The sequence below is a fragment of the Cyprinodon tularosa genome, unplaced genomic scaffold (assembly GCF_016077235.1).
Source record: "Cyprinodon tularosa strain WSP-4 unplaced genomic scaffold, ASM1607723v1 ctg19, whole genome shotgun sequence".
NCBI lineage: Eukaryota > Metazoa > Chordata > Actinopteri > Cyprinodontiformes > Cyprinodontidae > Cyprinodon > Cyprinodon tularosa.
In genome coordinates, this window is record NW_024038678.1 from 720,028 (window position 1) to 736,885 (window position 16,858).

The following is a 16,858-nucleotide window of genomic DNA, read 5'->3' on the forward strand; positions in this document are numbered from 1 at the left end:
CAGATCAGCTTCTCTGATTGGTTGACGCGGCGCGTCGAGCAGCAAAAATTCAATTTTTCCATCTCGAGCAGCAACGCGTTTGCGGCGCGTCACGCGCGTCAGATGCCAAAACGCGCCCGACGCGCTGCTTCAGCTGCTCAGACGCGCTGCGCCTGCTGCTCAAAACGCGCCGCAGGACCTTTTGCTGCGCCTTGATGCGCGTCAACCATTGACTTTGCATGTAAACTCGCTGCTTCTGTCGCGCCAGCTGCCCCCGGTGTGAACGCAGCATTACCTTTCAATGCCTGGAAGTTGACAGTCATCTGTAACAGAATGCAATCATCCTTCCCAGCCTATGGATGTTGTTCAGTATTCTTGATCTAAGCTCAAATCATTGCATTTAGTACAGATGAATGCTGTTTATGAATCTACACAGAAGCTGTAAAGAAATCTATAGATATAAGGGAAAAGAAATTGAACATTTGATTCATGGAAAATCCAATGAACATTTAAAAAATAACTTTATACTGAACCCTACAGCTTGACACAGCAAATTAAGCATAGTTTTTTTGGCAACGTTATACCTGCATTCTTATTTTACTCTAATTCGTTGCCGATTTTAGGTGATTAAAAAAAGTTTTTTAGTTTCTAAGAACTCCACTATGGGTCATCTGTTTCTAATTCTCTCCTTTAAAAGTTCCTCAGCAGCCTTCCCCCCCAAACATCAGACGTCATTTAGACGTTTGCTTTTAGGCTAAGTCTGGTCACGCCGTCATAGTCTTGATTTAGTGCATAGATAGTTGTTGAGAATTGGGCTGTGTTCAGTGGGTCTGATTTTGTCCCACTTTAGTCCACTTATGCTAATATAAACACTTGCCAGTATACTTTGATCTAAATCAAATAAATATGAGAAAAAGATGAGAAAAAAATTTCTCACAAGAAAGTTTGCTTCCATTCATAAGCTTTACTATGTTTTCATCAACACCAGGAGGCCTTGTCTCTCCTCAGAATCTCCTGGCCAAAGTTTTGTCCAAGTCTAGCCCTGATTCATACCCATGACATTTAAAATCATTAAGCAGATCAGTTCAATTCGTTATTTTATTTGTACCCAATGCTTAAATTATAACATATTAATCCTTCCCTCTCATTTGTTTTAAATAATTGAAGTCAATACTAACTTCATTAAATATTGCCATTCATTCAACCCTATTACTGTGTTCAACCCTTTTACTTGATGCACTGTTATGATTTTTGATAACAAAACATTAGACCAACGTTTGCTAAGCTGTATACAAAGTTAAGAGGAGAAGTGGAAAACATAAAAAGCATCACTAATGTCTATTAAAGTTCATGATAATGATGTATGAAAAACTTGGAAAAACATTAGACATGTAACAGGCAGGTGTTATTGCGGGTTGATAAACACATATGAATTATAATTATATAAATACTCTATGTCCCAAAGTAGGACAGGATCCCAAAATTGGAAAGTGCCCCCTAGTCTTCCAAACCCTTCTCCCAGGAAGACCATGTCAGAATGATGGACACTGCCCTGGACAGGAAAAATGTTGTAGCTTTGCCAGTGGATCTGTCTGTGCTCCTCCAATCATAGGTAAGAGACACACGTATAAATTCTGTTTAATATCTGCAGTCAAAATTGTAATTTTTTTTTAAGATTCAGTAACGTTTCAACACTTAAGTTCAATCACAATTTTTTTTTATTCTTTCTTCTCTGCTTTTGTATTTTCTCTCAGCTAACCCAGCTTGTCCAAACACAGATGGAAAAGTTGGTCCATGTGTTCAACTCTGTTCCAGTGACAATGATTGCCAATCTGGGGAAATATGCTGCTCCAATGGATGTGGGCACACATGCATTAGAACAGGTACATGCTGGACAACAAGAAATCATAAGTTGCATTAAACCTAATGTTGGTGTGGGTCTGGAGTAAAATTTTACCATTTTCATTTTTCTGCATGAAATAAAAATAAAATAAAAACTAGCATCAAACAAGACTTGAGCCACAATGAGTTAAAATTCAAGCATAAACCTGTACAGTGTTAAATGTAAATGATGGATCGTGGAGCATAAAGCAGTCTGTTTCCAAATTTCCCTAGTGTCCTTATCAAATATCAGGCTAACTGATCAGTCAGAGTCTCATATGGTCTCCTCCAAAGCCCCTTTGCTTGTCCATGTGGTCCGATGTGTGTAGATGCTGAATCACATGGTGGTCCTCATGATGTGCTCTCATCACAGTCCAAAGTCCTATAATTTGTGCCTTAAAGACGCTCCAATGCACAATAGAATGCAATTAGTGTTCTTATCAAGTTCAGCACTGTCTTAACTGAGTAGTTCATCATTTGCCATAAACTAGAGTGCAGCTACAACCAGATATTCTTATCCACAATCGCGGTCATTTTAGCTTTTAAGCCGGCACTAAAAAACATCCATCCATCCATCCATCCATTTTCTGGCACGCTTAATCCCAGTTGGGGTCGCGAGGGGTGCTGGAGCCTATCTCCAGCTGTCTGTGGCCAAGAGGCGGGGTACACCCAGGACAGGTCACCAGTCCATCGCAGGGCACTAAAATCATTGCATTTAAATGATCTGACATCTGAATGTATATTTGGTAGCATGTTTTAATCTTGAATCAGAGAACATCAAATATGTCTTACCTTTCAATGCCTGGAAGTTGACAGTCATCTGTAACAGAATGCAATCATCCTTCCCAGCCTATGGATGTTGTTCAGTATTCTTGATCTAAGCTCAAATCATTGCATTTAGTACAGATGAATGTTGTTTGTGAATCTACACAGAAGCTGTAAAGAAATCTATAGATATAAGGGAAAAGAAATTGAACATTTGATTCATGGAAAATCCAAAGAACATTTTAAAAATAACTTTATACTGAACCCTACAGCTTGACACAGCAAATTAAGCATAGTTTTTTTGCTAAAGTTATACCTGCATTCTTATTTTACTCTAATTCGTTGCTGATTTTAGGTGATTAAAAAAAGTTTTTTAGTTTCTAAGAACTTCACTATGGGTCATCTGTTTCTGATTCTCTCCTTTAAAAGTTCCTCAGTAGCCTTCCCCCCAAACATCAGACGTCATTTAGACGTTTGCTTTTAGGCTAAGTCTGGTCAGGCCATCATAGTCTTGATTTAGTGCATAGATAGTTTTTGACAACTGGGCTGTTTTCGGTCGGTCTGATTTTGTCTCACTTTAGTCCACTTATGCTAATATAAACACTTGCCAGTATACTTTGATCTAAATCAAATAAATATGAGAAAGAGATGAGAAAAAATTTCTCACAAGAAAGTTGGTTTCCATTCATAAGCTTTACTATCTTTTCATCAACACCAGGAGGCCTTGTCTCTCCTCAGAATCTCCTGGCCAAAGTTTTGTCCAAGTCTAGCCCTGATTCATACCCATGACATTTAATGTTGACCAATGTTTGCTAAGCTGTATACAAAGTTAAGAGGAGAAGTGGAAAACATAAAAAGCATCACTAATGTCTATTAAAGTGCATTTAATGATATATGAAAAACTTAGAAAAACATTAGACATGTAACAGACAGGTATTATTGGGGGTTGATAAACACATATGAATTATAGTAATAATAAAGATACTCTATGTCCCAAAGTAGGACAGGATCCCAAAATTGGAAAGTGCCCCCTAGTCTTCCAAACCCTTCTCCCAGGAAGACCATGTCAGAATGATGGACACTGCCCTGGACAGGAAAAATGTTGTAGCTATGCCAGTGGATCTGTCTGTGCTCCTCCAATCATAAGTAAGAGACACACGTATAAATTCTGTTTATTATCTGCAGTCAAAATTTTTAATTTTATAAGATTCAGTAACGTTTCAACAATTAAGTTCAATCATAATATTTTTTATTCTTTATTCTCTGCTTTTGTCTTTTCTCTCAGCTAACCCAGCTTGTCCAAACACAGATGGAAAAGTTGGTCCATGTGTTCAACTCTGTTCCAGTGACAATGATTGCCCAACTGGTGAAATATGCTGCTCCAATGGATGTGGGCACACTTGCATTAGAGCAGGTACATGCTGGACAACAAGAAAGCATAAGTTGCATAAAACCTAATGTTGGTGTGGGTCTGGAGTAAAATTTTACCATTTTCATTTTTCTGCATGAAATCAAATAAAAATAAAAACTACAGTAGCATCAAACAAGACTTCAGCCACAATGAGTTAAAATTCAAGCACTTTCTATATGTGGTGAACTCAAAGCCATATGTCAAGATTCTTGCCTGTGACGAGTTCCTCTTCTGGAATGAATGCCATCACATTTTCACTGTTAGAAACAAACTTGTGGAGTCTTAATTTCCCAGTGTGGCAAAGTTCTCTTGCTTTTTCAACAAGCTGAATTACTTCCTTTTCCGATGGCATGCTTGCCAAACAGTCATACACATAGAAATTTCTTTGAATGAAGCTTATGGCATCTTTACTGACCTTACCGCACCCTTGTGCAGCCAGATATTTTAAGCCGAAGTTGGCACAGCCGGGAGATGAGGCTGCTCGAAAAAAGTGGACTTTCATTCTGTAGACCAATGGTGTGGTTTCCAAGTTGCCATTCTCCCACCATAATAATCTTAAAAAGTCTTGATCCTCCCTTTTCACGTGAAACTGGTGGAACATTCTCTCAACGTCACACATGACTGCGACGGAACCCTGCCGGAAGCGGCACAGGACTCCCACCAGAGTATTCGTCAAATCAGGACCTGTGAGTAGATGGTCATTGAGAGCCGTTGCTTGAAACTTGGCAGAACAGTCAAATACTACACATATTTTTCCTGGCTTTTGTGGATGATAGACTCCATGATGTGGAATGTACCACACTGTACTGCTGTCAATTTCTTCCTCAGGAACTTCCTCTGCATCACCACAAGATATTATGTCATCCATAAACTTAACATAGTCTCCGTAGTAGTTTTCATCTTTCTTCAGTCTCCTCTCAAGACAATTTAGGCGATGTATTGCACATGGCTTGTTGTTAGGCAAGTTTGATCTTCCATCTTTAAATGGTAATGGCATTTCAGAATGACCATTTTCCTTTTGTGTGATGTTTTCTCTCAGTGTTAATAGAAACTTGAAATCCTCTTGGGACATAAGATCATCATCTCCAACTCTTTCTGAGAAGTCTGACTCAAGGACTCTTATGATGTCTGAGGGAGTGATCTCCTTCACTTTGTTTCGGTTCACATAGTGTACTTCAGTTTTAAGCTTGACAGAAGGCTCAATTCCTAGTGTGTCACTTGTCTCACTACTATGTGATGACTGATCCCAAAGGCATCACCATAATCTAGACAGGGATTTTCCATAACCAACAACACTCCATCCAAGGTCAGTGCGTTGTGCATAAGGCTGATTTTCTTGGCCAAACACAACATCCCTTGGGAGTAGGGAATCTCCTTCTGGAATATTTCCATCCAGTCAACTTGAGGCTCTGTAAACTATGTACTTTGAGATCTCTACACACAGATCCACTCTTTGACAGGTCTCTTGATCTGGAGTTGAGACTTTGCGAAGTTCATCCTAAGTTTTTTGGACATCTGCAGAAAGACCTGTTACATCACCAATAATATCGTTCAGCAGATCCTGAGATAAAGGCTCTGATGATAGTGATAATGGCTGCTTGGCAGATTTGACATGTGTTCTCCATTTGTCATAAATGTAGTTAAACCTTTGTTGAAGTACTTTTATCTTTTCAACTTGCATCTCTTTTCCCTTCTCAGTAATAGTTATTCTTTGACTTTGTCTCAGTTGCTTCTCTTGCTGGGCTTCTTCAGATTGGATTGGATATTTGGAATTTGCACTCTCGCTAACCTCACCCCTTTCCTGAGTTGCAGAACGACTTGGATTTGACATCTTTCAATCACTGTCTTAAACCGACCAATGTGTAAACATAAATAGTGGGGTAACACTTACATCAATATCACTTTCTAATCCCATGTAAATGTAATTTAAATGAGATGACCTTGCAGTTTACACGTGGCAAAATATGCTCCATGTCAATATTTCAAAACATAGTACTATGGAAATGTCCAAAAACAGTATATGAACTGCTTGGAAAACTACAACCTTCAATATCGAATAGCAAAAACCTTAAATTATTACCTTCAAAAATACACTTTAAAGTTTCAATGTGGAAATTTCTACAAGAAATTCTTTTTGGCTCTGTCTTTAAAACGTTGCACTTGAAGATTAGATGCGTGTTCTTACTTCTTTCCGTGGCATATCATCCTGCTTCTGTCTGACTTTGCTGCTGCATGCACTGTAGACACGTTCTCACCGCTCGGCTAATCTGGTCTGACTTTGCTGCCGCATATTTGAACATATGTATAAAACAGTATAAACAACAATTACAGTGTATCTGTGTGTATATATCTTATCTGTGTGGATGTATCTTTCTATGTGGACCTGTGCATCTACATATGGGAAACTATTCAGGACCAAAACTGGTCCTGGCAAAGAAAGTCTGTCTTGGAGCATTGATCTCTCCAACAGATCCAAACAGTTTTTCTCAATGTTAGCATTAGTTCATCACGAGGAAGATCCGCCAACCTTCTTTTACTACAGCAGCTTTTAACCACAAGGGTTTTGGGGCCTGAGTGTCCAACACCACCTGTTAGATAGGTATTTAGCTGCGGCATCAGTGTCATAGAGGCAGAATAGGCAGTGTATTGAAAAATGGGATTCTCCACTGCTGGTGGAATGTTATGTTTAGATGTACTTCATTTTTCTTTTCAGTGCCCTAATTTTACTAGCCTGACGTAGTCCGACTCAATTCTAGTCAGAATATGAGTCTGATACTGCTCCATAGAGCTGTGGTTATGGGGCGTGTTTCGAACGAACCAGGAAAAAAAATGCCTCTGTACTCAATTGGATAGACCTACAACCAATAAGAGCAACGGAGTGCGTGACGTATGTTAAGCGAGGCATAGTTGTTGTCCACAAAAATCAAAGCGTGCAGTTTCACGCCTAGAATAAGAAGATGAGACTTGATCGCGTTTCTCTGTTCCTCTTTTAAAATTAATTTGCTGTCGATATCTTCTAGAACAGACCTAATAGCAGAATCTACTCACCCAAACTCTCCAGCGGCAGCCATTATTGTTGTCACCCAAGCGCGCTTTGGTCACATGGTTGATAACGTTACTTTTGACCATCTGTCCATCATCGTATAAAGCCCGCCCTGACAATTTGATTGGATCACCTGACAGTGGGCGATAATACTCGCGCTACTATGGAGCAGAGCCAGACCGAACTTCCCGAACTCAAACCTTGTGGGCGGGACTAAGTTCGGACTGGCACCCAGGCTATAATTTTACCACAGTCCAAACAGAAATTAAACAATTGACCTCACTCCTTATTCCATCAGTCAAATAAGTCCTTCTCCTAGTCCCTTTTAGCTGATCATTATTTCAAACAAAACTGAAAATTGAATGAATACTGGCCATTCCACAAAAAATATCTGGAAAATCCTGTATTTCCCTTTTGGACCTCTTTGTTGTTGTTGTTTTTTTTTTTTGTTTTTTTTAAGGAGAAGGTTGGTCATTTTCAAACCAAGCATGTCTTTCTTTCTTTTTAGGAAAGTTTTAGCCTTTTATGAAGTCTCATGGTGCTGTAAACTTAATGTTTCCCCATGGCAGCAAATTATTTACTCTGTTTTATGAAAGTAAATAGTCTCCATTACCAAGCCAGGGTGCTTGTCTCTCTCTATTTCAGGAAGCTTACTTTATTTCTTGCAATCAGAAAAGGAAACAAAAGTCCCTTTCTGCTTGTTGTAGGATCTGAAACCAACTTCTCTCCCCATCCACCAAACCTTTGACAGCTGATGAGATTGAACTGGACTTTCAACTGTGGTGGAAAAGCATTGCATTCTATTCACTTTCTTTTCTGTCACTTTCTTTTTTTTTTTCTTGTCTTAAAAAAATGGCTATGAATTTTTTTCTTTGTGAAATTTCTCTATCACTGAAGATATAGCGAAAATAAATCAGCTCACTTTAGAAAAAGCCACACAGCCAGTGTTTCAGGGTCAATCCTCAAACACAATAAACCACAGATCACCAAAAAGATGTTCCCAAAAAAGAGCAAACCACATAAAGTGTTTAAAAATGAGGAACTGAAATAACCATTTCTGTCTGTCTTAATCAGATAACCTGCTTGGGAAAACATTAACCATAACATGTAACAGGCAGGTATTATTGGGGTTTGATCAGCACTTACCTTAATAATAATAATAAATAATTAATATGGAACTGCATTTTTTTTTTCTTTTTAATGATGCCAAGTTGTTTGAAATACTCTATGTCCCAAAGTTGGAGAGGACCCTAAAGTTGGAAAGTGCCCCTTAGTCCACCAAACCTTTCTCCCAGCAAGACCATGTTTGAACGATGGACACTGCCCTGGACAGGAAAAATGTTGTAGGTTTGCCGGTGGATCTGCCTGTGCTCCTCCAATTATAAGTAAGAGAGACTGGTATAAATACTGTTTAGATGCAGTGAAGTTGCAATACTCAAGCTCAATTACAATGTTTGTTTTTTTCTTTCTTCTCTGCTTTTGTCTTTCCTCTCAGCTAATCCAGCTTGTCCAAACACAGATGGAAAAGTTGGTGCATGTGTTGAACTCTGTTCCAGTGACAGTGACTGCCCAACTGGCGAAATATGCTGCTCCAATGGATGCGGGCACACATGCATTAGAACAGGTACATGCTGGACAAGAAGAAAGCAAAAGTTGCATAAAACCTGATGTTGGTGTGGGTCTGGAGTAAAATTGTACCTTTTTTTGTTTTTCTGCATAAAATATAACCCAAAATACAAACTAGAACCAAGGAACACTTGAATCACAGTGGTTTAAAACTCAAGCATAAACCTGGTCAGAGTTAAGGGTAAATGATGAATAGTTGATGATAAAGCAATCTGTTTTTAAATTTCCTGTGTCTTTATCACATACAAGCTAACTTCACAACTGATCAATCAGTGTCTCGCATGGTCTCCTCTATAGCCTCTTTGGATCTCCATGTGGTCTGATGGCGTGTAGATGCTGAATCCACAACCCACAGTCCAATAATTTGTTTATTCAGGATGCTCCAACACACAATAAAATCCAATTAGTGTTCTTATCAAGATCAGCACGTTCTTTACTGAGTAGCTCATAATTTACCCAGAACTAGAGTGCAGCTACAGCCAGTGTTGTTTTTGACAGCCATCTTAGATTTATTCTTAGTCTTCAGGATGAAAACCTTTTTTATTTGTTTTAGTCACATCACGGTTTTAGTCTAGTTTTACTCAGTTTTATGTTGGAAAAAAAAAGTTAACCTTTACAAATTTCAATAACAACCATATTCTTTACAAGACTGTAGATACTACAAGTACTGGAGATACAATGCTGCTGTGCAGTTCATCATTGCTTTTGGGCAGAAAACTTTGATTTGTAGAATTCAAATACTTTTTTTTATGAATTAATGCTCTACTTTATAAAAAAAAGTGTCTCACAGAAGTTGCGAAAAAAAGATTATCTAGTTCAAAACATCATATTGGTTAATATAGCAATCAGATAAGCTAACAGAATGTAAAATAAAGGAATGGTTTTAGACATACAGTACAAGGTTTCCATTCAAAAGCAAACACTTCCAGATCTACTATGAATAATGCATTACACACAGATCAATAAAATCTTCATTGCTCCAAAAAAGCAAAGAACAAAAACATTCTTCTGTCTACGTTGAAATTTTGGCTTTGTTTCTGAAAATTTGACCCTTGGTTACTACTGCTCAGGGTTAAAAGTAGATTTAAATTCACAGGGTTTCGATAACAAAAAATAAATAAATAAAATACAGCGAGAACCTACATAATTGCCTTGCAATGCCATGCTAATCCAGACCTAAACTAAACGAATGTGCTAACTAAAATGTTGACATATTCAAAGGAAACATAGAACATATACAAGGTAATATTTATATCATATTTAGTAGATAGAAACGAGAACAATGAGAGAGAAATATTACAAGATCTATGTACCTTTTCACCTGGGTCTTTACCCAAAAATAAAAAATAAAAATAAATAAACAGAATGCAATGAAATAATTTATTTGGATATAATTTAGGGATTCCTTTTGGTCAAAATTCAAGAAAGTTTAACATCCCCTCTTGTGAGCTTGAAAAGATAAAATCTTGATAGTTGGACAAAGGCATTTTTCACGCTTGGCAGAGGATGATCAGTCACATAGTTTATTAAGTAGCGAGAGCAGAATAAGCCATACTGCTGAGAGTGAACCATCAGTGTGGAGCATAAAGTGCAGTTGAAAGAGCAGTTTGTTAGAGTGGAGCATGCAGTACCAGACCATTCCAGGTTATTTTGTCCCCTGCTGCTGCTGTCATGATCCATCTGTGATCATGCAGAACGAGCACCACTGCACGCCAGGTGGGCTGCATCACCAAACAGGATGCAGCAGCACAACTGATACTGCTTAGCAGATTACAGCATAATGATGCATTTTAAATGTTTGACGGACCACCCGCTAACTTTTATTTAGTCTTGTCTCATCTCGTTGATGAAAACTAAAACCTATACCTAGTTTTGTTTTTGTCAGTGTTCGTTGAAAAAAGGAGCATCAACGGAATAATTTTGTCATGGTCATCATTGACGAAAACAACACTGGCCACAAAAAGATATTCTTTTCCACAATTACTGTCATTTTAGCCTTGAAGCTGATCAGAACAAACTGGACTTTCAACTGTGTTGGAAAAGGACTTCACTCTCTTCAATTTCTTCTTTTGTCTTTGCGTCTTAAACTTTTTTTTGTCCTGTCTGCACACAACACTTGTGAAATATTTTCTTCATGCAGTTTCTCTATCATGGAAGGTATAGCCAAAATAAATGAGCTCACTTCAAAACAACAACACAGCCAAAGTGCTTCAGGGTCACATCTCAAACAGAGTGCACCCCCTCTCCAACAGGTCACCACAAAGATCTTCCCATGCAGCAAACCATAAAAATTGCTTAAAAAAGAGAAATAGGGAAATATCAATGTGTTCATGCAATATAACACACAGAAATATTTTTATAATAATCTTTCTAACATTTTTAGTTGTTGAAACAAAGATGTCAGTAAAATGAATATTTGCATACTGAAAAAATGTTTGGTTTTCTCTGAAAATAAAACTAATAAAAAGGTTACAAACATCTGATAATATAAACACTTACCAGTCCATCCAAAAATCTAAAAAGAAATATCAGGAATAATATGAGGAAAAATACATGAATTACCAATAAAATCACTATTTTTAATGATGTCTCCAAGTTATGTTTAACCCCATCAACAATATTGGTCAATTACCATTTTTAAAGGGGACACAGTACCATTTAGTTTAAAAAAACTTTTGGTAAAATGTTCTTGAGGGCCATTGGTAATTCATCAGCCTATAGGTTGTAGTTATGGCATTGGTATATGGTAAGGAGCTGCCCTAGCTTTACTTGGTAATAGTAAAGATAAAAATAGATCACCTTTGTAACATTATCCCTTTTAACTGGGTTATTTTTGTTTTTACTAATACTGACATGATTCTGGATTGACCCGTAATCAGGCACATTTACGGACTCCAAGACAAAGAAATATTTAACAAATATATTTAATGATAAAAATTTTGATTTGAATCAGCCGTTCGTCTGGAGGGGATCTGTGAAGGGAAGGAGATGATGAGAGTTTAATAGTTGTTTATCCTTTTGCATTGGAGATAGCAATGGCTTACTGGTTCCAAGAGAGAGATGAAACCCAGGAGGGGAACTGCAGAGGTTCTGCAGGAGGAATCCGAGGGGTGAAGGTTTGGTGGTGGACAGAATAGACTGTGGACAGTCTTTTTCCAAACTTGGATCTGATCACACGTGCACAGCTGTAGGGAGCCAGAGATTCTGCCGGAGATAAGCGGAGCTGAAATCTCAGAGACTGACAGGACAGGATGAATTAATGAGCTCAGAAGAACTGTCCTAATCGCATACACTGCTAGGGAAAACATTAGCTTTAAGATGTAAAAGACAGATATATCACTAGGGTTTGATAAGCACATATATGAATAATAATAAACATAAAAAATAAGCCTAACAATATAGAAGTGCTATTGTTTTTTTTTTCTTTTTATTGATGCCATGCTGTTCGCAATACTCTAAATCCCAAAGGAGGACAGGACCCCAAAGTTGGAAATTGCCCCCTAGTCTTCCAAACCCTTCTCCCAGCAAGACCATGTCTTAATGATGGACACTGCCCTGGACAGGAAAAATGTTGTAGCTATGCCAGTGGATCTGTCTGTGCTCCTCCACTTATAAGTAAGAAACACTGATAAAAGTTCTGTTTAAAATTTACTGTTAAAACCTTACATTTTTTAATATCGAGTAAAGTTTCAACACTTATGTTCACTCATAATGTTTTTTGTTTTTATTCTTCGCTGCTTTTGTCTTTTCTCTCAGCTAATCCAGCTTGTCCAAACACTGATGGAAAAATTGGTCCATGTGTTGAACTCTGTTCCAGTGACAGTGACTGCCCATCTGGTGGGATATGCTGCTCCAATGGATGCGGGCGGACATGCATTAGAATAGGTACATACATACAGTTTTAGCATTAACTACAATTGGGGTCTCATCTAATTAAATAAAGGTTGCTTTAGTTTCCTTCGCACACATTATTTTAATTTACATTAAACTGGGTAACCTAACCATAAATTTTTTTTACCCATTATTTTAATTTACATTAGACTGGGTAACCTAACCCTATATTCTAATATGGCCAGATTTAAATACTCTCATCCCCACCCGGAGGCCTCCTAGGTGTGACCGCTCATTATGGACGAGCTCTATGCTCTATGCTAATCTGTCAAAGAAGACCCCGCTTTGAATCTGATAATTACAATTACCATCCAATTTTAAGGACTTTTTAAGCCTATCAGGATCTGGTTAATTTTATAAGTTGCTTAAAAACTGATGTTGGTGTGGGTCTGGAGTAAAAAGTTACCTTTCCCATTTTCCTGCATAAAAGCAAATCATAAAAAAAAAAAAAAAAAAAAGACGAATCACAATGACTTAGAATTCAAGCATACAGCTGGTCAGAGTTAGAGGCTAATTATGGATAGTTGAGCATTTAGCAGTCTTTTCCCAAATTTCTCTAGTGTCCTTATCAAATATCAGGCTAACTGACCAATTGGAGTCTCATATGGTCTCCTTCACAGCCCCTTTGGATCTCCGTGTGGTATAAAGGTGTGTAGAAGCTTTCATCTGGTTTGGTCTGCCGCGTTTTCCGTAGCGTCATGAACTCGCAGGCGCTCGCTTTCAGGAAATCCTATACACTACTGTTTATGCTCTAAAAACATTCTAAATGACTTCGTTTCGAGTAAATTATGGACGCTACCCACTCAGGACACTTGGAATACATTGGACGAGCAGTATGGAGGAATATTGACACGTTTTTTGTGGACTTTTATGGACCTTTCTGCCTCGGGCACCATAGACCTCCATTATTTGAATGTCAGCAGACAGCAAGAAAGCCTCCCAGATCTCCAGATGCATTTGAGATATCAAAAAAGTACTCCAGAGTGTTGTTCAGCATGGGGGTGAGTAGAAAATGAAGGCTAATCATGTTTTGGGTGTACTATTCCTTTAATGCAGATGAATGCAGTTTAAGGGGTCTACACTGAAGCTGTAAAGAAACCTATAGATATTTGGGAAAATATATTTAACATTTGATCCATGGATAATCAAAAGAACGTTTTAAAATTAACTTTATTCTGAACCCTACACCTCGCTACAGCAAATTAAGCATAGTATTTTGCTAAAGTAATAACCACATTCTTATTTTAGTGTATTCACTCTCAATTTAAAGTGCTCCCCTATGGGCCATCTGATTCTGATTCTCTCCTTTAAAAGTCCCTCAGCAACCTTAGTAGCTTTGAATGTCAGTGCATAAAAAAAATAAAAATAATAACTACCATGTTGAACTTTGAATTTGCCTATGTAACTTCATGTGTGTTAAGAACTGTGTGTAAATCCAACTCGGAACCTTTTTGCTTCAACTGTGCCGCCAAAGATAATATTACAATAATCTCTTACAAGTCACAACCCTTTAAAAGACCAAAACAAATATTATAATGACTTTTCAGTTAGATTAAAAATATTTATTCAGATGAAAAACTATTCAAACTGGATTCAAATTGAATTAGGTAGATGCAATTTATATATTTTGCAATTACATGTTAATATGATAAACACAACGGTTTATATTATATATTATAACATTATATTATTAAATATTGTATATCCATCCATCCATCCATCCATCCATCCATCCATCCATCCATCCATCCATCCATCCATCCATCCATCCATCCATCCATCCATCCATCCATCCATCCATCCATCCATCCATCTTTTTCCACTTATTCGGGGTCGGGTCACGGGGGGCAGCAGCTTCAGTAGGGAGACCCAGATGTCCCTCTCCCCAGCCACTTGGCCAGCTCCTCCGAGGGAATCCAAAGGCTTCCCAGGCCAGCCGAGAAACATTGACCCTCTAGCGTGTCCTGGGTCTCCTTCTGGGTCTCCTCCCGGTGGGATGTGCCCAGAAAACCTCACCAGGGAGGCGTCCAAGAGGAAGCCTAACCAGATGCTCGAGCTACCTCAACTGGCTCCTCTCGATGTGGAGGAGCAGTGGTTGTACCTTGTGTGTTCCCCGGAGGATTGAGCTCCTCACCCTATCTCTAAGAGAGAGCCCAGACACACTACGAAGAAACTCATTTCGGTCTTGTGTATCCGGAATCTCCTTTTTTCGTTCATGAGCCTAAACTCAAGACCATAGATGAGAGTAGGAATGTAGATCGACCGGTAAATCGAGAGGATTGCCTTTTAGTTTAGCTCTCTTTTCCCCACACCTGACTGGTACCGCACCAATCCGCCTGTCAATCTCCCTCTTTGTCTTACCCTCATTCGGGAACAAGACCCCAAGATACCTAAACTCCTCCGCTGGGGGCAGTATATCCTCCCCAACCCGGAGAAAGCAATGTACCCTGTTACATTTCAAGATTATCATCTCGGGTATGGAGGCACTGATCTCAATCCCAGCTGCTTCACACTCGGCTCCATACTACTCCTGTGAGAGTTGTAGATCACACCCTGATGAAGCCAATAGAACCACGTCATCCGCAAATAACAGACAGACGATCCTAAGGCCATCAAAACGGATCCCCTCAACACTTCGGCTGCACCTAGAAATTGTTTCTATAAAAGTTATGAACAGAATCATTGACAAAGTGCAACCTAGGCGGAGTCCAACTCTCACTGGAAACAAGTCCGACTTACTGCCGGCAATGTGGACCAGGCTCTTACTCTAGTCACACACACTGCATGAAAAGTGAGATTTTCGTCCCCGTAAACCCCCGTAAACTCTCGCAGATCTGCCTGATTTTCGTCAGTTTCCGACAATTTGCAACCCGTGCTTGTCCGCGTTTGTCGTGCCACAAATTGTCGGAAACGTACCATGACGTATGTGGAGAGCGATCAGCTGTACTAATGGCCCTAATTAGCATATGAACACAGCAAACCCGCGCGGCTGGCCAAGGTCTGGCTTGAATAACCTTCTCAGTATTGGCTGAAACCACTATTCTCAAACAAGTAAAATCGCTCGTGATTGGCAGCAAAACCACACGTGGCCACGCAAGGCTTTAATTTTCTTACTGAGTATTGGACGGAACCACTTCTTTTTAAACAAGTAAAGTCGCTCGTGATTGGTTGGCATATATATATATTTACATATAAATTTACATATATATATTTATTCATATATATATATATATATATATATATATATTCATTCATATATTTATTCATTCATATATTTATTCATTCATATGGTGTGTATTTATGTTATCCTACACTACTACACGATTATTATGCTACCATCAAGGACATGAATGAATTTATACAGGAAATGAACATTTGCCAGGAAGCTGTTTATGCAAAGAAAGAGCTTTATTAAAACAAACACAACTATATACAACGCATATCCAAACACATGAGTTTCTAAAAATTAAAAGTCTGTGAACGGTCCGTTTGCTTCCTCGGGGTTGGAGGTAACTGGCAGCATTCCCTAGGAGGCAGGTCCGATGTGCAGACGCCTACTGTGTGTGGCTCTGTACTTCGGCATCGCTTCTAACCGGGACTGCAGCTTAACACAGAGTTCAGTGAGATCCGGCCTACGAAATGGCGGCGACCGTACAATCCATCCAGAGACACCGCCGAGGAAGGCGGACTTCCAGAGTTCCACTTCCTCATCTGCTAGCACACTCTGCCTCGCTTTCAGCAGCTGAAAAAAAAAAAACAATGAATCAGCGCACTGCGTATGGGCACAACACATCTATTAATGCACCTGGAAAATAGTCACCAAATAAAGTCTTACCCTCTTTCTTCTGGCCCGACTCCGAGCAGATTGCCTCAGCATACAGCGTGTTGGCTGGCTGCGTATATCTGAAGCTCCTGCGTACCGTCTGAAAATACGTCTTACAGGCACCTGGAAAACAATTAAATGAGAGTGGTATAAATATAAAATCAAACGCAAGTCACAGTAACAAGGAAGGAGAAAACATTAAAACAAGTCACTTACACACAATGTCGTCTTTATCAACATCGTGCAAATCTGGACTTGCTGATTATGGCTCCGAGCAAATAGGAGGTCTGTGAAAACAAAATGTACAGCTATGATCGGTATCCATCCGTATCCATTGCCTTTTACCGCAGAATGAAAGCATATTCTTTAAATCTTACCCTTGCTCCGGTTCATAGCGCCTGCAATTAGTCTCCGAGTTGTTAAGATGGCGTACTGCTTC

General features: G+C 38.9%; 1 protein-coding gene across 7 annotated transcripts in view; it reads left to right on the forward strand.

The window, feature by feature from the left end:
- LOC119782188 (tenascin-like) overlaps positions 1-16,858 on the forward strand; it is a 35,742-nt gene that overhangs the window by 12,375 nt on the left and 6,509 nt on the right. For 3 of the 7 annotated variants that reach the window (XM_038283028.1, XM_038283030.1, XM_038283031.1), the window contains exons 7-14: positions 1,445-1,591; positions 1,734-1,862; positions 3,625-3,771; positions 3,911-4,039; positions 8,318-8,464; positions 8,575-8,703; positions 12,174-12,320; positions 12,462-12,590. In XM_038283028.1, coding sequence (XP_038138956.1) covers positions 1,445-1,591; positions 1,734-1,862; positions 3,625-3,771; positions 3,911-4,039; positions 8,318-8,464; positions 8,575-8,703; positions 12,174-12,320; positions 12,462-12,590 — 1,104 coding nt within the window. The remainder of the gene's footprint in view (positions 1-1,444; positions 1,592-1,733; positions 1,863-3,624; positions 3,772-3,910; positions 4,040-8,317; positions 8,465-8,574; positions 8,704-12,173; positions 12,321-12,461; positions 12,591-16,858) is intronic. The other 4 variants (XM_038283032.1, XM_038283035.1, XM_038283029.1 and 1 more) reach the window with 3 other exon arrangements.